Consider the following 21856-nt stretch of genomic DNA (forward strand, 5'->3'; position numbering starts at 1 on the left):
ACATAATGCACCCAACGTGGGGCTGAATATGCCATGGCCATGCCGCTCGCCACAAAAAAAATTGCTATCAAAATCTCCTGAGATCCATTTTTAGAATTACAGAATCATTTCTCTTTAATTTCTAGTTTGAGCTATAGGTTGAAATGAGGACTAACGTTTATGAAAAATCAGCATCCACATGTGGAAGTCACTTTTAGCATGAAAGGTGTGATATTTAAACTCTGTTGGAAAGAGCAAGGTAATATAGACATAGGTAACAGAATCACATCAAAGTTTTGTGACCTCCAACATCTGAAGAGCTCCTGTCTTTGAGTTATGCTATGGCTTTCATGTTCATGGAAGAATTGCTTGCAATCGCTGTCTGGCCCCCGAACACTGGAGAGATGAGGAAATAGCTGTTCTCCACCTCACCAGGGTTCAGACTTTTTCTGTTCAGTGAAGGGAAGTAGAAGTCTGATTTATGGCTGAAAAGAGACATTTATTAAATTAAATGCCAATAATAGTCAACAGGTCAAACTCTGAGCTAGGCAAGCTTGGTTTAAAATCCTGGTTTTTCAACTGACGAGCCTCATGAAGCCTGAGAAATTGAGCCCTTCTCTATAACTTAGTTTCCTCACCTGTGATATGGAGACAATGACAGTAACTACCTCATTAGGCTGACATTTAATTACATATTGCAGCTCAAGTGCTTTGCATTGTATATGACACGTAGCTGGGGTGCACCAGAGGTACGTAACTTCAATTAGTATGTTTAAGAACCAGAAACTGAGCTGCCTCTCCAGCTCCCTTCCCTTCCTAGCAACTCGGCCTTCACAGTCACGTCTAGAGCCATCATACAAATACATTATAACCTCACCTGCTGGCCACAGATGATGGGATACAGGTGGGCATCTGATCAGTCATTTCCTGAGAATTTTGGAACTGGTACTGAGAGAAGCAGACTCTCTTTGAGTTACGCTTGCCAAAGATGGAAAACGCTGGAGCTGACTTCTTGGGAGGCCATGATTATCATGATGAATAAAATGCCGGTGTTCAGTGGGAGGGAAGTAAAACTTCCACATGCAAATGGAAGTACATATGACGAGCAATAGTGTGCTAAAGGCATTTGAATTGCAGTTGGTTTTGAGATCTAGCCACATCCCTGCATTCTGTAAGGTCTTCATGTTTTATAACATATCCCAATAACTCTCCAATACATTGCCCTTTATACTTAAGCTGAGATTGAGTTCATTCCTGACTCTCCCTTCCCCCCCATCAGGTTCTTGCCTTTTCTTGCTGTACTCTTTCCCTTCACCTAACTCAGGCGTCCTCAAACTACGGCCCGCGGGCCACAAGCGGGTGTTTTTGCTGTTTTGTTTTTTTACTTCAAAATAAGATATGTGCAGTGTGCATAGGAATTTGTTCATAGTTTTTTTTTAAACTATAGTCCGGCCCTCCAACGGTTTGAGGGACAGTGAACTGGCCCCCTGTTTAAAAAGTTTGAGGACCCCTGACCTAATTTATGTTGGTCTTTCAGGTGCTGTAGAGAGCGGCTACAGCGTTTGGACAGGTTCAAGCCTGGGACTAATGAGAGGACACGATCCTCTCATGGCAAAACCACGTGCAAGTCCCAGCCCAATTATAGCCAGAGGCTATATTTGTAAGCTTGACCTTATGGTCCGAACCTGTAGCCTCACGTGGCTGAGTGATACAGGCTGCGAGAGGTGCAGCAAGTAAACAAAGCTTGATCAGGTGCATGTAATTGAATAGATTCGAAACCCACGAGAACGTTGTGACCACACCCTTACTTTGCCTCGTGGAATCTGACTATAAAATAAAGACTCGGGTTACAGGCCGTGGTACTGTCTCTCCATCAGAGAGGGCAGCGTCCCATGTATCGCCCAGCTTTATTCTCTTGTCTGTCTTTTCTTAATCCTTTACCGCCCCCTCTCAGGCTCACCGAACCTGGCTGTGCCGGCTCGGCACATATGGTGCCCAATGTGGGGCTGAGTATGGGGAACAGGGGCCTGAGTTTGGGGAACTGCAGGTTCACCCATGGCCGTGCGGGCTCGGCCCAAGGTGCCAGCCTATCATTCCTTCAGGAAGCTTTCCTTGGCTCCATGGACTGGGTGAAGGTTTCCATTCCATGTTCCATAGCTTCTAGGCTTCCCCTTATTATAACATATATCACTTTGTACCCTGAATGTCTTCTCTCCTGTGTACTCCACTACACTATAAACCATCTAAAGATAGGGGTCTTTTTTCCATCTTCGTACCTCATATCAGACTCAGCCCCAGGCATAAAGAAGGCCTTTATATGTTAATTTTGAATTGAATGAATATTTGGAGGAGAACGAGGAGGAAGTTTTCTGTGTCTCCAAATTCACACTGAAGGTATCACCAACTTTCTTACACAGATCAGCTCATCCGTCAGACAATCTTTTCCTGGGCCTGATGCTCCTATCTTATATAATACTATAAATCTTCCTTTGGCATAGCTGTCTCCTCTTCTGCTCCCCTGAACCCTCACCCCAATCCCCTGCAGCTTTGCACTCGGCTTTAATTAGAGGGTGAGAGTGAAATAACAAATGAAGACCATTTAAACACTCTTGCGTCATCTCATGACAGTTCTACAGCTTGGAAAAAATGTCTTGGGCTAGTAATGTTTATAAGATTTCTGGTTTACATTCAGTCATACTGTCCTTTAATCTCCAGGAATAAAAGCTATTGCTTTTCATTAAGTTTTACTCCAGAATATAAAACATTACCCGGTTTTTAGAAATTTTTTCTTGACATGTAAGGAAATATATGTATCAATATAGTACACACACAGTGAGAGAATGTATACTTCCAATAAAATAAAATCTAAAATTACAATATTATGAAAGATTCATCAAAATTAAATCAATCATAATGAAGTTGAAAGAATAATTTTTAAGAAGATAAAATTTTATTGAGCATAGTCTGCACCTAATTAAACTTTTCTCCCCAGAGATGTTCTCATGCATAGGAAGAGCCATTGGAATGGGTGCTAAAATGAGCTATCAGACGTGTGTGTGTGTGTGTGTGTGTGTGTGTTGGACTTTGTGAGCCTCACTTCTCAGCTTGATGGAGAAGACAGTGTGTCTTTTTGTGGAAACCATACCAGAATGTTTTTGAATTATTAGGACTTTTGGTAAAGTGTGCCTATTTTGTACAGGTGAACTGTGCTGAAGCTGTGAGTCTGTCACCATCCTCATTAAATAAAATAGTGAAAGATCAAATCCTCACGCAGGTTGGGACCAGAAGGGTTCCAACAGCTACTCTGTGGCCCACAGCGAGCCAAGTTGTCCTTTGAAAGCATTGTCTCCTGAGCAAACGGAAGGAAGGGGACGGGAGTTCTTCAGCACTACAGAGGATGGAGCAAACAAAAAGATACGCAGTGTGAGGTTTGCAGCACAGTGCAGCTTAGCTCGGAACACGTGAGACGCCGCCTTGCTTCCTGCGGGCTGGGGGATGGGAGAATGGGAGCAGTCGCAGAAGCACGGAGATTGACATCCATAAACCAAAGCTCTCACAACATAAGGAATAGAATTTGAGGGCAGGAACATATTCCTCAATCACTGTCAAAACTATTTTAAACAGGAGCTTTATGGTTCTCGAGCCTGGGAGACTTACTGTATTTAAAACCTTCCACAAGCTGTGTTCCCCTTCCATGAATCTTTATTTTTTACTGAAAGTTGCTGTTTCTAAATTTTGGTGAGATGCAAGAATCCGTTCAGCTGTAGCTCGTTTGCTGATTATAACAAGGAAAAGATTAGTTGTTTCACAAATACAGTTTATCATGAAAGGTGCTAACTCACAGAGATAAATTAGATGGATGTTTGTCTTTATTGCCATGAAGATGAAAGGAGTTACTTGGAAATAAGCTGCAAACCTCCAATCAGAATGCAAGTGGAAATCAATAATTCATTCCCATACATCTTCCTGCACTTTGCTGGCAATTGCAGACAAAATTAACAACAACCCTGACAGCCAAAAAGAATGACTCCACCACGTTTCCCCAGGAGGCCTACACCATTTCAGTCCCGGGGACATAGTCTCTACATCTTTCACACCTTTGCTCTGGGTACTTACGAGTCAGCTATTTCCTGGGACAGCTTTATCTATAGTCTGGGCAATTATTATTTTCACGTAGCCAAAATAATGTTTCTGTTTGCAAGGAACAGCCATTTTGTGGGCACAGCAGAACCCAAACTCCATCTAATTAAATCGGTCAACAACGTTTATCAGCTGTAGGAAGAGGCATCAACGCTTCACAAGGTCTGTGGACTGCAGTAAATGCGGGGTCATCAGGGGTCATACGCAGAGATCACTTGATTTCCAAGAACAGAGAGCCATTACAGCGAATCTAGATAAAGTACAGTTTAGAATAAGGTTAAAGGGAAGCAATCTCATAACCACCTAAGGCCGTGGTCAGCAAACTGTGGCTCACGAGCCACATGTGGCTCTTTGGCCCCTTGAGTGTGGCTCTTCCACAAAATACCACGGCCTGGATGAGTCTATTTTGAAGAAGTGGCATTAGAAGAAGTTTAAGTTTAAAAAATTTGGATCTCAAAAGAAATTTCAATCGTTGTACTGTTGATATTTGGCTCTGTTAACTAATGAGTTTGCCGACCACTGACCTAAGGAGAAGAAATGGAGAAAATAAGTCCTAGCTTGACTAAAATGTCAGAAACTGCTATCTATTTCTCTTGTGGTTGTGTGATAGAAAGAGAATAGATTCCCTGTCTAAAATTTAGTTCAGGTGTTGAAAGTGATAATATCACACACTGTAAGAGACTATAAAAAGATTTATTGTTCACATAATAAAGCTTCCTGGGGAGAGTAGGGCAGGGTCTCAAGCGGTTCCAAAAATGGCTTGAGAGAGCAGGGATGGTCAAGTGGCTTTGAGGCTTACAGCAGTTAAGGGGTGGAGCTAGAGTGAGGTATCTCATGAAGGGTCTCAAATTAGGTCTTGCATAGTTGAGACTTTCCACTAGTATGAAGGGAGGGAGCACTGGGCTCCCTTACCAGTGTTCCTAGATGTGGGGCAGAAGAGAAAAGAGAGGGGTGCTTGAAAGTTGGCAGTAGTCCAACATAAAAAATGTGCTCAGACTCTTTATTATACTGTCCCTCTCCCACTGGGCCCAAATATTCTGTGATTTCAGATTCTCTCTGGATATCTGTTCTTTTATCTTTTTTGAGGACCCGCTCCCTCTGTAAGTCTCTTATTTCCTGTATGTCTCTCAGGGCTCTGTTAGGGATGGCAAAAACTATAGCCATAACTCTCAGTGACCTTTTAATATTAGTGTCTATCACCACATAAATGACTAAACCTCTGCATTAAATTCAGGCGTGAGAGAAACAAAAAGAGACAGGGAAATAATAAGACAAAGAGAGAGATTGAATCCTATGCTTGGTTTCCCCCCAACTGAGTATCTACTCTGGCCCATTAGATTCTGTCCAATGAGGTAGTCAAGTGGTTCAAATATGGCCACTCAAATGCCCTCTCTCTGAAGGTCCTGAGGTCAGGGTGAATTTTAATTAAAATAAGGCTAACTTAGGAGTGCTTCAAAATACCTTGGTGGTTTCCTTTAACCAAGCCCATATTTTGTAAATAAACCCTGTAATAAACCCTTTTCATTTATTTTGTTTGTGCTGGTTCCAGACACAAACCTGGCTATGTATATACACACATAAACATACATTTTAAATATACTCATATACTTGAAGCGATGAATAGAAACATCTGGAAATTATTGCTTAAATAAAAGCAAATGTTAATTTGCTTTTCCACATTATGTGGCATAAGCTCAAAATTTAAACTGCTTATTTGATGATCAGAAAATACTGTCCATTGATAACAAAGCCAAATAGTAAACATCTCCATGGTTAGCCCTGACTTCTTAAGAGATTAAACCCTAGTATATCATGTAGGCATCATTGTGTTAATCAGAAACACCATTAACCTTTTGCACTGGGATGTCGAGTGTGACTCGACACGGTTAGCATTAGAATAAAGGAATCGAGAAAAAAGCAAGCGGATGCAAAGGGTTAAAAAATGCTCAGGTGCTTAAATATTTATTTTATCTCACTATATCCCTGTGTGCAATATATCTGACTTATAAAATTTCTGTTATTTATTAAATATGTTCCCCCTAAATCCAAAGAATAGGCATATTGTTGAATTTTATTATCACTGACACTGTCAGGTGACCTAAAGTCTTACAGAAAGGCAAAGACAAGAAATCAAAGAAAACTGTTGTCATATCCAGGCTCAGGTGCGGCCCTCAGGAACATTGTGAGTTTGACAAGGTCTTGGGAGCTCAGACTTCACCACCTTCTCATTGTGTGCCTAACATCCTGTTTTTCTTTCTCAAAACTTACTCTCAAACCTTATTCTTATTCAGATTTTATTAATTGATAAAACTTGAAATTCCATCTTAAGTAATGTATTCTAATACTCTCCCCTATGTTTTTTCTTTGTGTGTTTTTTAAATTTTTGGAAAATACAATGAACTGAATATGTCAATCAAAATTTCTCACGGATAAACACTTATTCTTCAATAACTTCACACTCCAGCAAAGATGTTTCCATTTCTCTGAAGTCACATAAGTCGTCCTTAATCAGCCCAAGAACTTGGCTAAAATTTTATCCAAGTTACAGTTTAATAACTGGATTTTTACACTCCATTATGTTTTTTAATCTTCTTTATATGGGCCCATCAAAGACCCCCAAGAATCTTGTCACTTATCACTAAATTTCCAAGTCATAGCACTGTTTGTTTGTTTTACTGATAACCTTTGTTTACTGAGTACTTAACTATGTAGCAGTCTCTGCCCTAAATCCTTAATGCAGTCTCTCACATTTAATCTTTAGGACCACTATCCTCCTACTTCATGGATGAAGTTTTTGAGGCCCCAGAAAGGTGTTTTGCACAAGTTCTATAGCTTTTAAATGGCTGAGCTAGTGAAAGGAGCATATGTATATCTGCTTAACACGTGAGATGGTGCACTTCTGGGTTGTCTCATGGTCCTTATAACTGGCACATGTATGTTTAATACATAGATTTTAATATCAATTACCAGTTCATCCTGTTAAAAAAAATTTGTGGAAATTGTTAGCAAGAAAATATTTTCTGTGTCAGTGAGACCTGGATTTCTCTCCTTTATTTCAATTGTTTTTGCAAAGAAAAGCAAAAGTGCCTTGTGGGCCAAAGGACTAATTGTGAAAGTTCTCTTGATCATGATTTTATACACAATGCCATTCACATCAAGTGGGCTTGGAAAATGGCAGAACTTTAAACTGTCTTCATCAAACCTTTCCTTTAAATATACAGTCTTTTCTAGTATTTAAAGAGCACATATTGCTGTGGTTCTTAAGCTTATCAAAAGGTCAGACCAAGATAAATTGTAAGTGGAACAGAGGAGAAATGGCAAGGGAAAGGAGGAGGGATTTGAAGCCGAGAGAAATAGCAGACCCAGCGGGAAGACATTTGGATCAGTGGGGGATAGTCAGGGTTGATGAATATAAGGAGGAAAGCAATCTAATTTCTATAAATGACCGTATTTGTAGGACTGGAAAGGGCAGGTCCAAAGCACAGTCCCTCCAAAGCTGTCTGTCTTACTGTCTAGGAAAAGACCCTGCCTGAGAAGGACCTGCGCCCTCCTCCTAAGCCCTATCTGTCATTTATTGGGCAGTCTTGCCTGCGGGGTCCGCATCTTACCAGGGTATCAAGACCACAGAGCCCGGGAAGCAGCAGTCTTAGCATCAGGATATTTTTATTGTTTTGCCTTTCTTGGCTACTTTTTATATTATCTGTTTGTTTCTCTGAATCTCCTAGACATAAAAACCTGAATGGTTGGCAGTTTCCTGATATCCCTTCTGCTCCCCATTCTTCCAAAATGCATATCAGATTTTAAATATATATATATATATTGATTGATTGATTTCAGAGAGGTAGAGAGAGATAGAAACATCAATGATGAGAGAGAATCATTGATTGGCTGCCTCCTGCATGCCCCCCACTGGGGATTGAGCCCACAAACCAGGGATGTGCCCTTGACCAGAATCGAACCCAGGACCCTTCAGTCTGCAGGCTGATGCTCTATCCACTGAGCCAAACCAGCTAGGGCCATATCAGCTTTTGGAGCTAGGTAGATTTCTCTTCAGGTTCAGGTGTAGAGTGGAAAATTCTTCACCAATATTATCATGAGAGGTTTAAGCAAGATTCCTCTTTCTCCCTCACCTCATCATCCAATATCCATCAAGAAATCTGTTAGCAATTCCTTCAGAATATTCTGAAACTCTAACAGCTTCTCATCTTTACTATGGCTATTGTCTTCAAGTCCAAGCCCCATTATCTGTCAACTGCACACTGCAGTAACCTAACTGGTCTCTTGCCTCTGTTCATGCTTCCCCTACAATTTATAAGAGCCTCAGATCTTATTCTGAAATTCAAGCCAGGATCATATCACTTCCTACTGAAAGCCTTATGATGAGTTTCCCTTGGCACTTACCCTAACATGCATACACGTCCTGGTTCCCATCTGCTTCTCCAGCTGTGTTTCATCCCAGGCTCCACATTCCCACTGAGCCCCAGAAGCACTGGCTAAGCTCATTCCATGATGGAGATGGACACTTGCCCTCCCTTCTGCCTGAAGTACTCTTCTTCCAGATACTTTCATGAACAGCTGTTTCATCCTTCCACGGCCAAGATCAAATACCACCTCCTACTTAAGATTCCTTCTCAGAGAGGCATTGTTCACAACCCAATCTAAGGAAGAACTCCCCCACTCTCCTCAATCTTCTCTATCTCATTATCCTCTTTTATTTTTTCCCTAACATATACCATTCTGAAATTGTCTTTTTTTCATTATATTAATTTTCATTGAAAAGTATAAGGTGTTTTTAATTTTTTAAAATGGACTTTTAATTACATTTATAGGGGTGACATTGGTTAATAAGATTATATAGGTTTCAGGTGAACATTACTAGGATATATGATCTCTATATTGCATTGTGTGCCCACCACCCAAAGTCAAATAATCTTCTGTCACCATATAGTTGGCCCCCGTTACCCTTTGCTACCTCTCCCCACCCCTCTTCTCTCTGGTAACCTCCATACTGTTGTCTGCATCTAGGAGCTTCAGTTTTATCTTTTTTACTTATTTATTTTTTTAAAAATATGTCTCCTGGACATGTAATAAACTCCATGACATACATACACATACTTGGAAAAGCACCTGCCGATGTGTGGTCACAGTCAATATTTGTTGACTGAATGGAAGGCAGACTTTACACTTGGATGAGGAGGAAAATGCTTTCGCTCTCTGAACTTCTATCTCTCAAGTCTGGCGTCTGAGGTGGGTAGCTGTTTTTGAGCATAGCTGCAGGTTAAGGGGGAAAGGTGACCTCTGCCATGGGAAAAAAGGCTAAGAGCAGGGCAGGAAGTTATCCCTAGATCTTGCCAGGAAATCAGACCTGTAATGAATGTGGGACATCCTATAAGAGATGCCTAAGGATTTCCCAAGCCATATAGCCCCTAAAATTGCCAGCCCAGAGGTTGTCAAGTGTGAGTCTGAGGGCCAAAATGGCCTGGAGATATTTTGTTTAACTCACATTGTTAAGTTGCCTTTATATTTGCTGACAAAAAACAACAACACACGAACAGTTGTGAGATGTCACAGAAGTACCTGGATTTTTAACCTCTCTTGAAACATAGAGACATCTCCACATGGCTACAGCCAACGGGAACCGAGAAACTGCTGCCCCTTTTCAGCTGGTCGTGGTGGGTTTTCCCTGTCAGCACATCCCCACTAGCCTTCCTCCTTCATTTGCATATATGCTTGGTCCTTATAAGCCTTTGAGTTTCTAATTCCAGTTGAAAAATTGTATGAAACTCTTCTATAATCCTGGGTCCTTTCTCTGATGAACTGTTGTAAACTCTTCAGTTTGCCTTGAGCTGTGCTATAAGTAAAGGAAAGACTAGAGTGGCAACTGGAACAGGCCACTAGGGTTGCCCAGAATGCATGCCAAACAATGTACTCTGACACCAGGCAACCAAAGCAAAAGGTGTCCCTTTCAAATGTCATTGGCCTCATAATAATTCATTGGCCAAGAGCAGCCCATAGGTAGAGGGTGAGCAATGGGTAAGCAATGCCCAGTCAGGCCAGCATGGTGAGAGCAGGAAGAGTTTGAGCTGAAACTTTTAGTAACATTGGGTAGATCAGTTCTTTCTCACCAAATGCAACAGAAGCCCAGTCAGTGACTCAGATGGATATTACAGCTCAAGGGAAGGCCCCCCCCTCCCCAAAAAAAAAGAAAGTTCAGCATCGAGTCAGGAGTAGACTTTAGGTTTAACTGCTGTGTGACCACATTAGAACTCAGAAGCAGAATGACTTAGAGGGGTTCAGTCATGTGGCTGCTCCTGCACACATCCACCCAGGGATGCCCCTATGAAACCCACCATTCCTGAAGAGCAGCTCTGTCCAATGACCACCCATCTTAGGACTTATTTCCATTGGGTTTATCCTATCCAAGAATGAGTACTGTGGTATATCTAAATTATATACCACAAATGATTACTGTGGTATATCTAAATTATATGCCACAATTCTAGCCCCAAATTGGACAGATCAAAGACTATCACTAAGTCTCAATTTTCTATTTTGTTTTATTTGAAAAAAATGGGAATAAAGACCTTTCTCCATTCTATGTCACAGCACTAGAGTGAGGATCAAATAAGGGAGGAAGTCTGGAGGCATTTAGCAAACCTGTAATTTATCATAGTTACTAATGGTCTAGTATGTTTACATCCAGTTAAATACTTTCCTTTTACTGGGAGCCTCTTGCAAAGAGCTGCTACTTTCACCCAAATGGACAAACTGAAAATCTCTGCATTTGTTTGTCACCTTTTAAAGATCTACAAAGCTTGCAAATCAAGTTATCTTCCTTGATGTTTACCAAAATTCACAGAGCTATGCATTGTTATGCCTGTTTTGCAGATGAGGATACTGAGCTCCAGAAATGAAATGGTTTGCTTATAAGTGGTTAGAAGTGTGAAGTAAAGCCAAATCCAATGCTCATCTCACAGTACTTGGAAACCCCTAGTGAGGGGGGTGTTTTTGATTACCCAGCCCTTTCTATGTTTTTAAAAATAAACCCTTAATACAGGCAACTATAATGTCCACCATTACTGATGAAGCACAATTTTGATAGTGACAACCCTCTAGTGATACATCAAGGTTTTATTTATGTTTCCAGGCACATCATAAAGAATCATGCCTGTCCAGAAAGGAGAAAGAAATACAATGAAAAAACGCACAAAAAATGATGGGGATATGGTCAGAGCTTAAGTTGAATCCACCATTAAGAGTCTATTGTTCCCTGGGTTGAGTGCATTGATTTCCTTGAGAAAAGAGACTAACTTGGTTGGGTATACCTCTGGAATAAATCTGTCCCTAGATATGAGAAAGAAAATAAAGTAAAAGATTGAGACACTTTGTCTTCTCCTTGTGTATAACCTTGAATTTCAGACAGTATTTTGAAAAAGAAGAGAACAAAAATGTTATCTCATAAATATTGCCTGTAGTTCTTTCTGAGTAGTTTTGGAAGCCAGAGACAAATAGATCACTCTACCTTGGAATGATTATGCAAGGGGCAGAAAGCGTGAATCATGTACTTGTGAATATATTTTGATTATCCACATCTGCTCTTGGGTTTGAGTTGGAAATAGGTAGATATGGAAGGAAAGAATATGTCAAGCCCTTGTCTTGACATCTGGAAAGCATCATTGTCCCCAGGGCAACCATCCCTCTCCCACCCAAGTCTTCCATGACACTTGTATAGAATCTGCTCCTAGTCTCTCCCCACTCCTTACAACATTTTGCAAGACAGATCTGATAATCTCAGGCCCCACTAAAATGCCTTTAATTATACAATAGCATCTGAACACTTTAGTCTGGCATTTAATGCACTGCACAGTCAGCTTAATTATCCCATGTAGGCTCATATATGCTCCTAAGTACACTTGATAGTTCACCACACCACCTGTTCACACCTCCAAACATACCATGAGAGCTACACCTTCATGATCTGCTAATGATGTAGCCTCTGCCTCCGTCTTTCCTCTACTTACAAGGTGGGCAAACATCTATTTCACTTTCAAAGTCTAGTTCAATGTTTTCTCTCTGTCTTTCTCTGACTTCTCTTCTGAAAAGAAGAATTAATTTAATATGGATGGTAATATCATTTTGCTTGCATACCAAATATGCCATGCATTCTTCCATTCATTATTTATTGAGTTTCTAATATATGTTTAGTTGTGGATGCACTACGAAAAGCAAAAGATATGGCCATGGCATTTATGCATTAATTGAAGAAAAAGTATTTTAAGGTTAAAGTCACAAGCAAACAAATAAATGCCTAATTGCAAATTGTGGTAAATGACATGCAAAAGTGTTCTGAAAACTATAAAATGGTGTACTTACAAAAGGAATGAGTATGAATACATATTGATATGCAGAATTTGCTGCCTGAATGAGAGAATTTCTCTCTCTCTTTCTTTTGCTTGTATGACATTCTATACTTATTTTTATTTATATCCATATTTATTTGAAACTACAAGTTTCTCAAGAGCAGAGACCATGCCTAATTTATTTTTGTATTTACACAGTACAGTTAATAGGCCTGCACACAGTTTAATAGATGTTGAATGTAGTAATGATGGGCAAATATTATAGCTCTTGGAAATATGTCTTAGTATGCTAGATTTAAGCTTAGCTGATTAGCACTTCCACATAATAAATAAATCCCACTTTTTCTATATGTACACCCACTAACGTTTGAGTAGCATTAAAGTACTTACCAAGTTCTTTCTAGCGTGGGGTCTTGGCAAATACCATTTTCTCTTTCTGAAACTTTCTTCCTGTCATGCTCTGCCAGGCGAACTCACACTCACCTTTGAGGTCTCACATTACTAGTATATGTCACATCCCAGAGGAAATTTTCCTCAATCCATAGACTAGGTCAAGTTCCCCATTTGAAATTATCAAAGCACCTATACTTCTCTTTCAAAGCATCTATCACAACTGTAATTGATTTTTCTGTTCATTTCTTCACTGACACTCCCACTGTATTTAGAGTTCTATGAAAGCATAGAATTTAGTATTTTTCCCCATTGTATTCCTAGTACTTGCCACATAAAACATTCTCTATAAATACTTATTGCTTGAGAAACTCTCTAACTTAATGAGAGTGGTTCTCAATTATCGCAAAAGCACTGTTGTGAATCTCTAGAAGTAATTTCACGCTACCCCTCCATTACTAACTAGTTGGGTAAACTTTAACCAGTCACTTCACTTTTCTAGCTGCAGTTTCCTCGTCTACATTGAGTGGGTTTAAGCAAGCATTTCCATCATTTTCAATGCCAGGACTTTATAAGATATCCCACTAAAATTGTAAAAGTTGAGTGTGACCTGTTATTAAAACTTACATTCATGCTTTCACATAAGGATTTCAACTCATTGCAGGGTGTTTGGTTAATGAATGATCCCATGATATTCTCAAATCCCAAATTCTCTAAGAATGTGCAAGGTGTTCCCTATGAGCCAGGAAGAAAGGAGCATCACAGGATGAGAGGAGCCTCCCATTTTGGCAGTACTGTTAGCTCCATTCCTAATTAAAATCAATAGGAAAGCCGAGGCCGGTTTGGCTCAGTGGATAGAGCGTCGGCCTGCGGACTGGAATGTCCCAGGTTCGATTCCGGTCGAGGGCATGTACCTTGGTTGCGGGCACATCCCCAGTGGGGGCTGTGCAGGAGGCAGCTGGTCGATGTTTCTCTCTCATCGACGTTTCTAGCTCTCTATCCCTCTCCCTGCCTCCCTGTAAAAATCAATAAAAAAATATTAAAAAAATAAAATCAATAGGAAAGTAGGCAGAAAGTCAGCATTTAGTCTTATATCTAGTGGAACTCTGAGAACCACTATAATACTTTCTCAAGTTGACTCGAGGAACTCAGCTATTTGTCAGCAAGAACAAAGTCAGAAAATTTCAGAGCTTCAGAGCTGGGAGGATCTTTAGAAATGATCAAAGTTAACCAACTTCCTTATTTTCCAGGTGGGAAAGCTGAAGCCCAGAGAGCTAACGTGACTCACCTTAGATTATACAAAGGGCAGTGGCAGATCTAGGGCTTGAACCCAAACAATTATACTTTTTCTGCTATCCCACTGCAACTGGAATTGAAAGAGTTAATATTCCTTTAGACTAATGATGACATACTAATTCCCACACTACATTCGTGGGCAGAGACATGTCCCTAACACCCCCTTTTTAAAATCTTTGAGAAATAATCCAGCAGACTCTGACAAGATCTGTCAGAAAGATGGCTTTCATCGGTGACATTTATTCTCAGGCAGACTTTTGTTGGCTCTGTGCAGAAGAACTTCATTTGGATTCATAACCCTGCTCATAAAGTGAAAAAGTCTACCTTTACCTTGACTTTGTAAAATAAAAACATTCTCCCAAAGTGGTTGCATTAAATTATATAGCTTCTGAAAACTGTCAAATACACTTGAAGATCATGATATTATCTTCAATGGCAGCCCAAATATTTAAAAAAAAAAATACTGGAGAGAAATAAGACTTGTGTTCACTGGGGAAAATATTTTCTCTGATTTTTGCTTGCTTTTCCATTTTACAATAGAGAAAAGTACCATAAAAATATAACAAACTCATATATGAATTCTAAGAATAAGCCAATATTATTTTCTCATATTTGCTTTATATTCAAAATTAAAAAATAATAATTTTGAAGCTTCTTTAATGCTTTTCCCAAGTTCATTTTTTCTTCCTCTCCAGATGCAACCACTAAGAATATTTTTATGTCTATCCTTCCAATTCATATCTTTATCCTCACATTTTCAGAATTATATATTATATTGTACATATAGCACCCTATAGTACCTATTATTCTGTGCCACATAAAATTTATAAAATACAATTGGAAAAATAAGTTAGGTAACCAACCTGAGTAATTTTTTATAAGAATATAAATATCTCAAGATAGTTTCCAAAATGGCCCATTGTGATGAATCTGACATTGAAATTATAATTGAGTTAATACCTTATATTTACTTAGCATTATGGGAAAGGGGGAGGGGAAGTCACATTTGTTAAACTCTTACTAATGTGCAGGGTGCTGAGCTAACTACTTGATATGTTATTTTATTTCATTGCAAAAACAGCTATCAATCTGATATTAGAGTGCCATATTATAGATGAAAAAACTGAGCCTCAGAGAAATTAATTTACCAAAGTCACACAGCTACTTAGCAACAGTGATGAAAAGCACAAGGTCTGGAGACAGAGGGCTTGTTTTCACATTCTAAATTTACTCCATTTACGTTGGATAAGGTACGTACTTAACTTCCCAGTGCTTCAGTGCCCTCATTTATACAATGAAGTTAATAATAGTACCTAACACAAAGATTTGTTTTTAAATATTTTTAAGATTAAATGATTAAATATAAATATAAATATAAATAATCCTGAGATCAGCCCCTAGATGGCCTGGCTCAGTGGAGAGAACGTCAGCTTGGGGACTGAAGGGTGCCAAGTTCGATCCCAGTCAAGGGCACATGCTGGGGTTGCAGTTCAGCCCCCAGTAGGGGGCCTGCAGGAGGCAGCCAATCAATTATTCTCCCTCATCGCTGATGTTTCTGTCTCTCTTTCCCTCTCCCTTTCTCTCTGAAATCAATAAAAATATATTTAAAAAAAAATAACCCAGAGAACAGTTTCTGGTGTTTCATATACCACATATGAATAATTCCTGTCATTATTATTATTGGATCCCTCATTCACTGCCTCTTTTAAAATAAAGTCAAAGGTAAATAGCAACTAAACAAATAAAGTATGAAAAAACAGAAACCAAACAAAACTGAGGAAGGGAGAGAAAAACAGCAATTGAGCCAAAAAGTGTGTCTCTAAAGCTTCTTGTGGAGACAAAGGAGACGTGGTGGCCCCGTGCCCTTTCATGCCTAATGACTGACAGTGCTGTAATGCATCAGGACAGCATTCTTCCAGCTCCTAGAACTGCAAGGATCTTCATCTACTGCACATTGAGCAGAGCAATAAAACAGGTCCTCAAATGTGATTTAACGAAAGTAGAGAGGTCTCTTCATTTTGCCTGTTCTTGGTGAAAGCCAAGGAGGTGTTCATTCAACAAGAGCTGCTGCATTTGGATAAGGGGCAGGGTGATATATCAGGGTAATATGCAGCTTTTAGGTGCCTGGCTGTAATGAGGGTGTATGAAGAGGGGCGAGCATAGAGAAGCTTGAGCATTTTAAGGAACTGAGTAGTATAGGTCAACCCACATCAATAAAGTATTTTTGATAGCAGCTGAATGACAATTCAATTTTAAGGTCTTGCATGAGAATAGAGAGAAAAATAATAAAAAAAACCCTCACCTTGATCATTATATCAGTATAGTAAGAATGAAATATCAAGAGCCACTATTGTGAAAGCTGAAGGAGGCAGCATGTATATAAAGGAGGTAGGGGGAGGAGAGAAAATGGATAGATTATTAAAATCCAGGGGAGAAACAGAAACAAAAGCAATTTGAAGAACTGGATGGAAAATGTGCTTAATCAGTTCAGCCCATCCATCTCCGCTCCTGCAGCTTCAGGCACTGGAGAAAGCTGATGCTGATCTCCCCTCAAGGCCTAGCCTCCCTGCAGCATGGAGATGTCTGAGGCTGAGAAACGCATTGTCACCTGAAACTATTTTTTTTAAATGACAAGGGAGCACCTCGATAGCAGCCCAGCTTTGGGAGTTTAGGGGTTTAAGAAAAATCCTTCCTCCGGGGATTGCAAGGGCCGCATGTCCAAGAAGAGTCTCTTGGTCACATCTGTGTGGCCTGACTGGGCAGCTGGACATGCTGCAAACACCTCAGGGAGGAGACTGGGCTTTAAGGTCCATGATGGTAGAGACGGGATCTGTTTTCTCACCACTATATGCCCAGGGACTTCTCCCATGGTATCAGTGCTTAATAAACACCTGTACTATTGAGTGAAGAAATGAATGAGTAAATCCCAGAAAAGCCAATAACCAGTAGTATCCTCTACAGACAAACACAGGAATAGTAAACTATAGATAGTAACTTAAATATCCATCATGGTTATAAATGTTAAATGTATATATATGCGATATTGCATTCCCCGATTCAGAAAGAAAAAGAGAAAAGGGTGCAAAGAAGAAATATTCATAAGTAAGGTATTGGATAAACAAATACCTTTAATATTGCTCATGGTATGTAATATTAGACTACATAACTCTATTACTCAAATAGAAATATTCACATGCTGAGATGTCAAATGGAAAAAGTAGGTTGCAATTACAGAGCAAGTGTGAGTTCAAATTTGCAAATTACAAAATATATGTGAGTTTTCTATATATGTGGTTTTTATAGAAAACACTAGTGCACGAATTCGTGCACAGGTGGGGTCCCTCTGGGTGGCCTGCAGGGATCAGGCCAAAACGCACAGCCCAACGTCACCTGCAGCTCCTACCTGCTGCTCCTGCTTATCCCAGCCCCACTGTGCCTGCTGCGGACTTGAGCCCAATCAGTCCCAATTGGGAGAGGCTCGCGCTGCTGCAGCAGCACTCGCCAGCCATGAGCCCTGCGTCTGGTGCCCTCTCAAGGGGAGTGGCCTGCGGGATTGAGCTGAAACCGTCTCTCCGCCATTCCCTGAGGGGTCCCAGATTGCGAGAGGGCACAGACCAGGCTGAGGGACCCCACTGGTGCACAATCAGGCCTGGGAGAAACTGCGGGAGGGCTCCAGGGCATGTCTGGTTCATCTCGCTCAGTCCTGATCAGCTGGACCCCAGCAGCAAGCTAATCTACTGGTTGGAGCATCTGCCCCCTGGTGGTCACTGCATGTCATAGCGAGCAGTTGAACAGCCTTAGCATATCATTAGCATATTATACTTTGATTGGTTGTTTGGTTGTTCTGCCTTTCAGTCTATTTGCATATTACCCTTTTATTATATAGGATTCTGTATATATGGTTTTAATACTGATTATGTCTGGATAGCAAGATTATTGATGAACTTAATTTTTTTTTTAATTTTTAATACTCTTCTTTACCTAACAAAGGTCCCCTCTTACCCCATACTACATTTCTAATCAGGGGATTAATAAAATGATTTAAAAGTGAAAATACTGGCGCTGAAAGAAAACCCTTTATTGCATCCTTGCCCTGGGATTGTGCAAGTGGCAGCTGTCACTCAATAGCACAGAGGGGGAAAAGTGAGCCCTAGCCGGTTTGGCTCAGTGGATAGAGCACTGGCCTGTGGACCGAAGGGTCCTGGGTTCAATTCTGGTCAAGGGCACATACCTCAGTTGCAGGCTCCTCCCTGGCATGTGCAGGAAGCAACCAGTTGATATATTTCTCTCAAATTGATGTTTCTCTCTGTCTTTCCCTCTCTTTTCAACTCTCCTTAAAAATCAATGGAAAAATATCCTTGGGCAAGAATTAATAACAACAAAACAACAACAACAACAACAACAATCTCTCTACAGAACCATATCTCACACAATTTAAAGAATGCCATGTTTCTACATTAAATCTCAAGTGACTAAAATAATGTTCTACTTGAGCCTAGATTTGGCTTCATTGGATCATACACAAGCTAAATTCACATTAAAGCTACAATCTAAATAAAATCAACCCCAATTAAAGTATTGCTTTTTTACAAAAGGATAAATAGAGCATTTTATTAACACTTTTTTTTTGCAGCAACAAAATGACAGCCCACATCTTTTCATTCAATACAACAAAAGCTGTGATCACATTACACCACTTTGAGACACAAAGCAAAAGATATGGTTTGCATTTTTAAAACCGACTTTATGTTTTATGTTTGCAGTAGCAGAGCCTCCAGTCACTAGCACAATGCAACGAACAGATCAAATATCCAGAATAGACAGTTAAATACACCAGTAATATTTTGAGTTGAATTGGGAAATGCATTATTATCATTTTAGAACATGAAAATGAGGTCTGATGTTATTTTTAAAAAAAGAAAAAAAAGTCATTCCAACCACCCAAAAAGCTACCACAAGCAAAATAAAGGTAATATACAGACAGGACATTTTATGCATTGCACTTATTGCTTGGTACACAAATGTTGCAATTACTGTTGAGTTATATTAAGAAGTGACAAGCAAAATGCCTCTGCCCCCATCTAAAATTCTATGACTCTATGAAAGTAGAAATTGCTATCCCCTAACCCAACATTAGGTGTATGCTATTTTTGTGTGTGAAGATTGTTTATTATGTTTCTGTGTATGGATATGCATAAGATATACAGATATATATAGATATAATTTTAATATAATTTGTGGTCCTATATAAGACAAATATATTTTAAATGGGACTTTAAATAATAAAATTATCTACTTACAATCTCTCTATTAAATTTATCTTTTTATATATAGCTCTGTGGCACAAGTTTTATATAGCATTTAATTATTAAGGAAGAAGAATATCTTAACCATTTTCTATTTCTTTTGTTGTTAATATTGCATTTTTCAGGGCTCTATTTCCATAATAAATTTATCATTAGATTCTTTATCGTGTGTGTATCTTTTTTTTTTCCTAATTCAAGTTACAACCTGTACAAAGTTGTAATAAAAATACATTGAAGTCTTTTTCTATTTTTTTTTGCAAAAAAGTTATGTGATATGCTACATGAAAAGTCTGATTTATTAAAATGTGAAGTGTTTTATACTGTCAGGTAAATGAATGGAAGAACATGAAGCATACCCCACACTTTACAAGTTCTCTTTCACAGGTATGTGTTTGTGCCCAGCATTTCATATAAACCACTGCAAGACATTCCTTTTGATAACCAACAAAATAGCCCACATTATGTAATAACAATAATTATTTAGTATGCCTTGCTAGTTGCTAGCCCACAATGTTCTTCTCTAATTGAGAGATATTCAAACTTCATGATTTACACCCAATAAACGTTGTCAACATCTGCTGCAGCCAACATGACAGCATTACACTTTTGGTGTTTTTTGTGGTTTTTTTAACACGACTTCTGCGTGAGATCTTGCAATACAGTGTAACAAATATATAAGAGCATTTGACATGATCAAGTAGCTTTGGCTTCCTAACTTTTGTAGGATGAAATGTGCCAACTGTTTTAGCTGTGCTTTATTAAATGGTGATGAGTTTTAGCTCATATAAATCCAATGAGTAACTACTTGTTTCTATAGTTTTTGATCAGTCAACCTTGAAAGCACAAATGCAAGAATAGATGACCTGAATGGAAAAGATGGAATTTCACAACTTCTACAGATTGCACTTGATGGTAACTTCATGAGTTTGTTTTCATTTCATTTTTACAGCAAGACTTGCCTGGTTGATATGTTTACATGTTCACACCACATATTTTAAAAATGTTTGTGCAATCACAATTAAGTTAATCACAGACACTAAAAATAAATCCAGCAATTAGTTTTGTTATGAATACTCATCTCGGTCCTTATAGGTGTATGTGTCTTGTCCTTCTTCTTGTACAAATTCCTCTTTCTTTTCCCAGCCATTGGGCCAACCTCCATTGGCCTGTGTTGTGGCACCATAAGACTTGGTGGTACCATAATTGATATAATTTTGAGTAATGTCCCCTGTTTCTTCATCGAGTTCATCTTCATGGATAAACCCACATTTTTCTTCACTGGTTTCCTCAGGGTCTGCCCAGGGCTGCTTCTCTCCTGAGGCAAATATTCCATAAAATATAACTCCACCATAGTGGACGAGGGCAGCAATCAGGAAGACATATTGCCACTCCTCACGTGACTGCAGGGACAAAAGTGACCGTGTGAGAACAAACTCCCCATGTGTGAGACATCTTCTCTAAATGTTCCACTATCGCACTTTCCATAAAATGCTAACTGTAGGGGAAATCCCTCTTCTTGATTATATGAAGCAAATCCTGTGACAGAAACTTTCTATAACACTGTAACTTTCAGTACTTTAAAAATAATTTAAATCTAATGTTATAAAATAATTTCAAATATATCTGTGGTCAGCTAATTTTAACAATATTTATCATTGATTTGCTTAATATCCTTTTCTCACTCCTTTTATTTATTTTCCTCTAGTAAACCCTAATTTTGAAGCTCTACACATAAGGACAAGTAGCTGATAATTATATTCTTCCACTGATAACTGCAGAGGGGTCTGAATTGAAGTTTGTAAATAAAGCTCAGAAGATTTCTGCTTGCCTATTTTAATAAGCTGGGAGCAGAAGGTTTTATTTGTTAACTACATCAGAGGCCTCAGAAATATTACAAGGTGTTGAGATGCATGTTGCTTATTGGTTGGGAAAGAGGGCTCGCTCAGAGTTCTTAGATATTTTCTTCTGAGCCTCAATCATCTCCCCTACTCAGAAGTGTGGGGAGTGGACCAGAAAAGAAATGCCAAAGAGAATATATTAACCCTTTCCCCAACCATGAGAGAGAATATTCTACAACTAATCATCTCTTTTGTTCCATCTTACCTTATTCTTTGTCATTGCACCCACAATGATAGGGCAAACCATTCCTGACAATGTGCCAACACCATTCGAAATGCCCATTAAGATGCTGGCATATCTTGGAGCAATATCCAGGTGGTTAACATTGAAACCTGAAATACATGTAGAATCTTTAACTCAGAGAATTCCAAGCCTCTTAGAAGTGCCTATAAAATATTCTCTACCATATTCACCACCCTCCTTAAAAGATACGAGGTACACAGCAAGTGCTTAATAACTACTTTTTGCTAATCTAGCTCAGGGATA

General features: G+C 39.3%; 1 protein-coding gene across 1 annotated transcript in view; it reads right to left on the minus strand.

The window, feature by feature from the left end:
• Window positions 1-20535: 20535 nt before the first annotated feature.
• SLC17A6 (solute carrier family 17 member 6) overlaps window positions 20536-21856 on the minus strand; it is a gene marked incomplete at both ends in the record, with an annotated part of 29858 nt that continues 28537 nt past the window's right edge. Inside the window, 2 exons of the mRNA XM_079786994.1 lie at window positions 20536-20871; window positions 21575-21702. Coding sequence (XP_079643120.1) covers window positions 20536-20871; window positions 21575-21702 — 464 coding nt within the window. The remainder of the gene's footprint in view (window positions 20872-21574; window positions 21703-21856) is intronic.

Source organism: Cnephaeus nilssonii, assembly GCF_951640355.1.
Source record: "Cnephaeus nilssonii genome assembly, chromosome: 13".
Lineage (NCBI taxonomy): Eukaryota > Metazoa > Chordata > Mammalia > Chiroptera > Vespertilionidae > Cnephaeus > Cnephaeus nilssonii.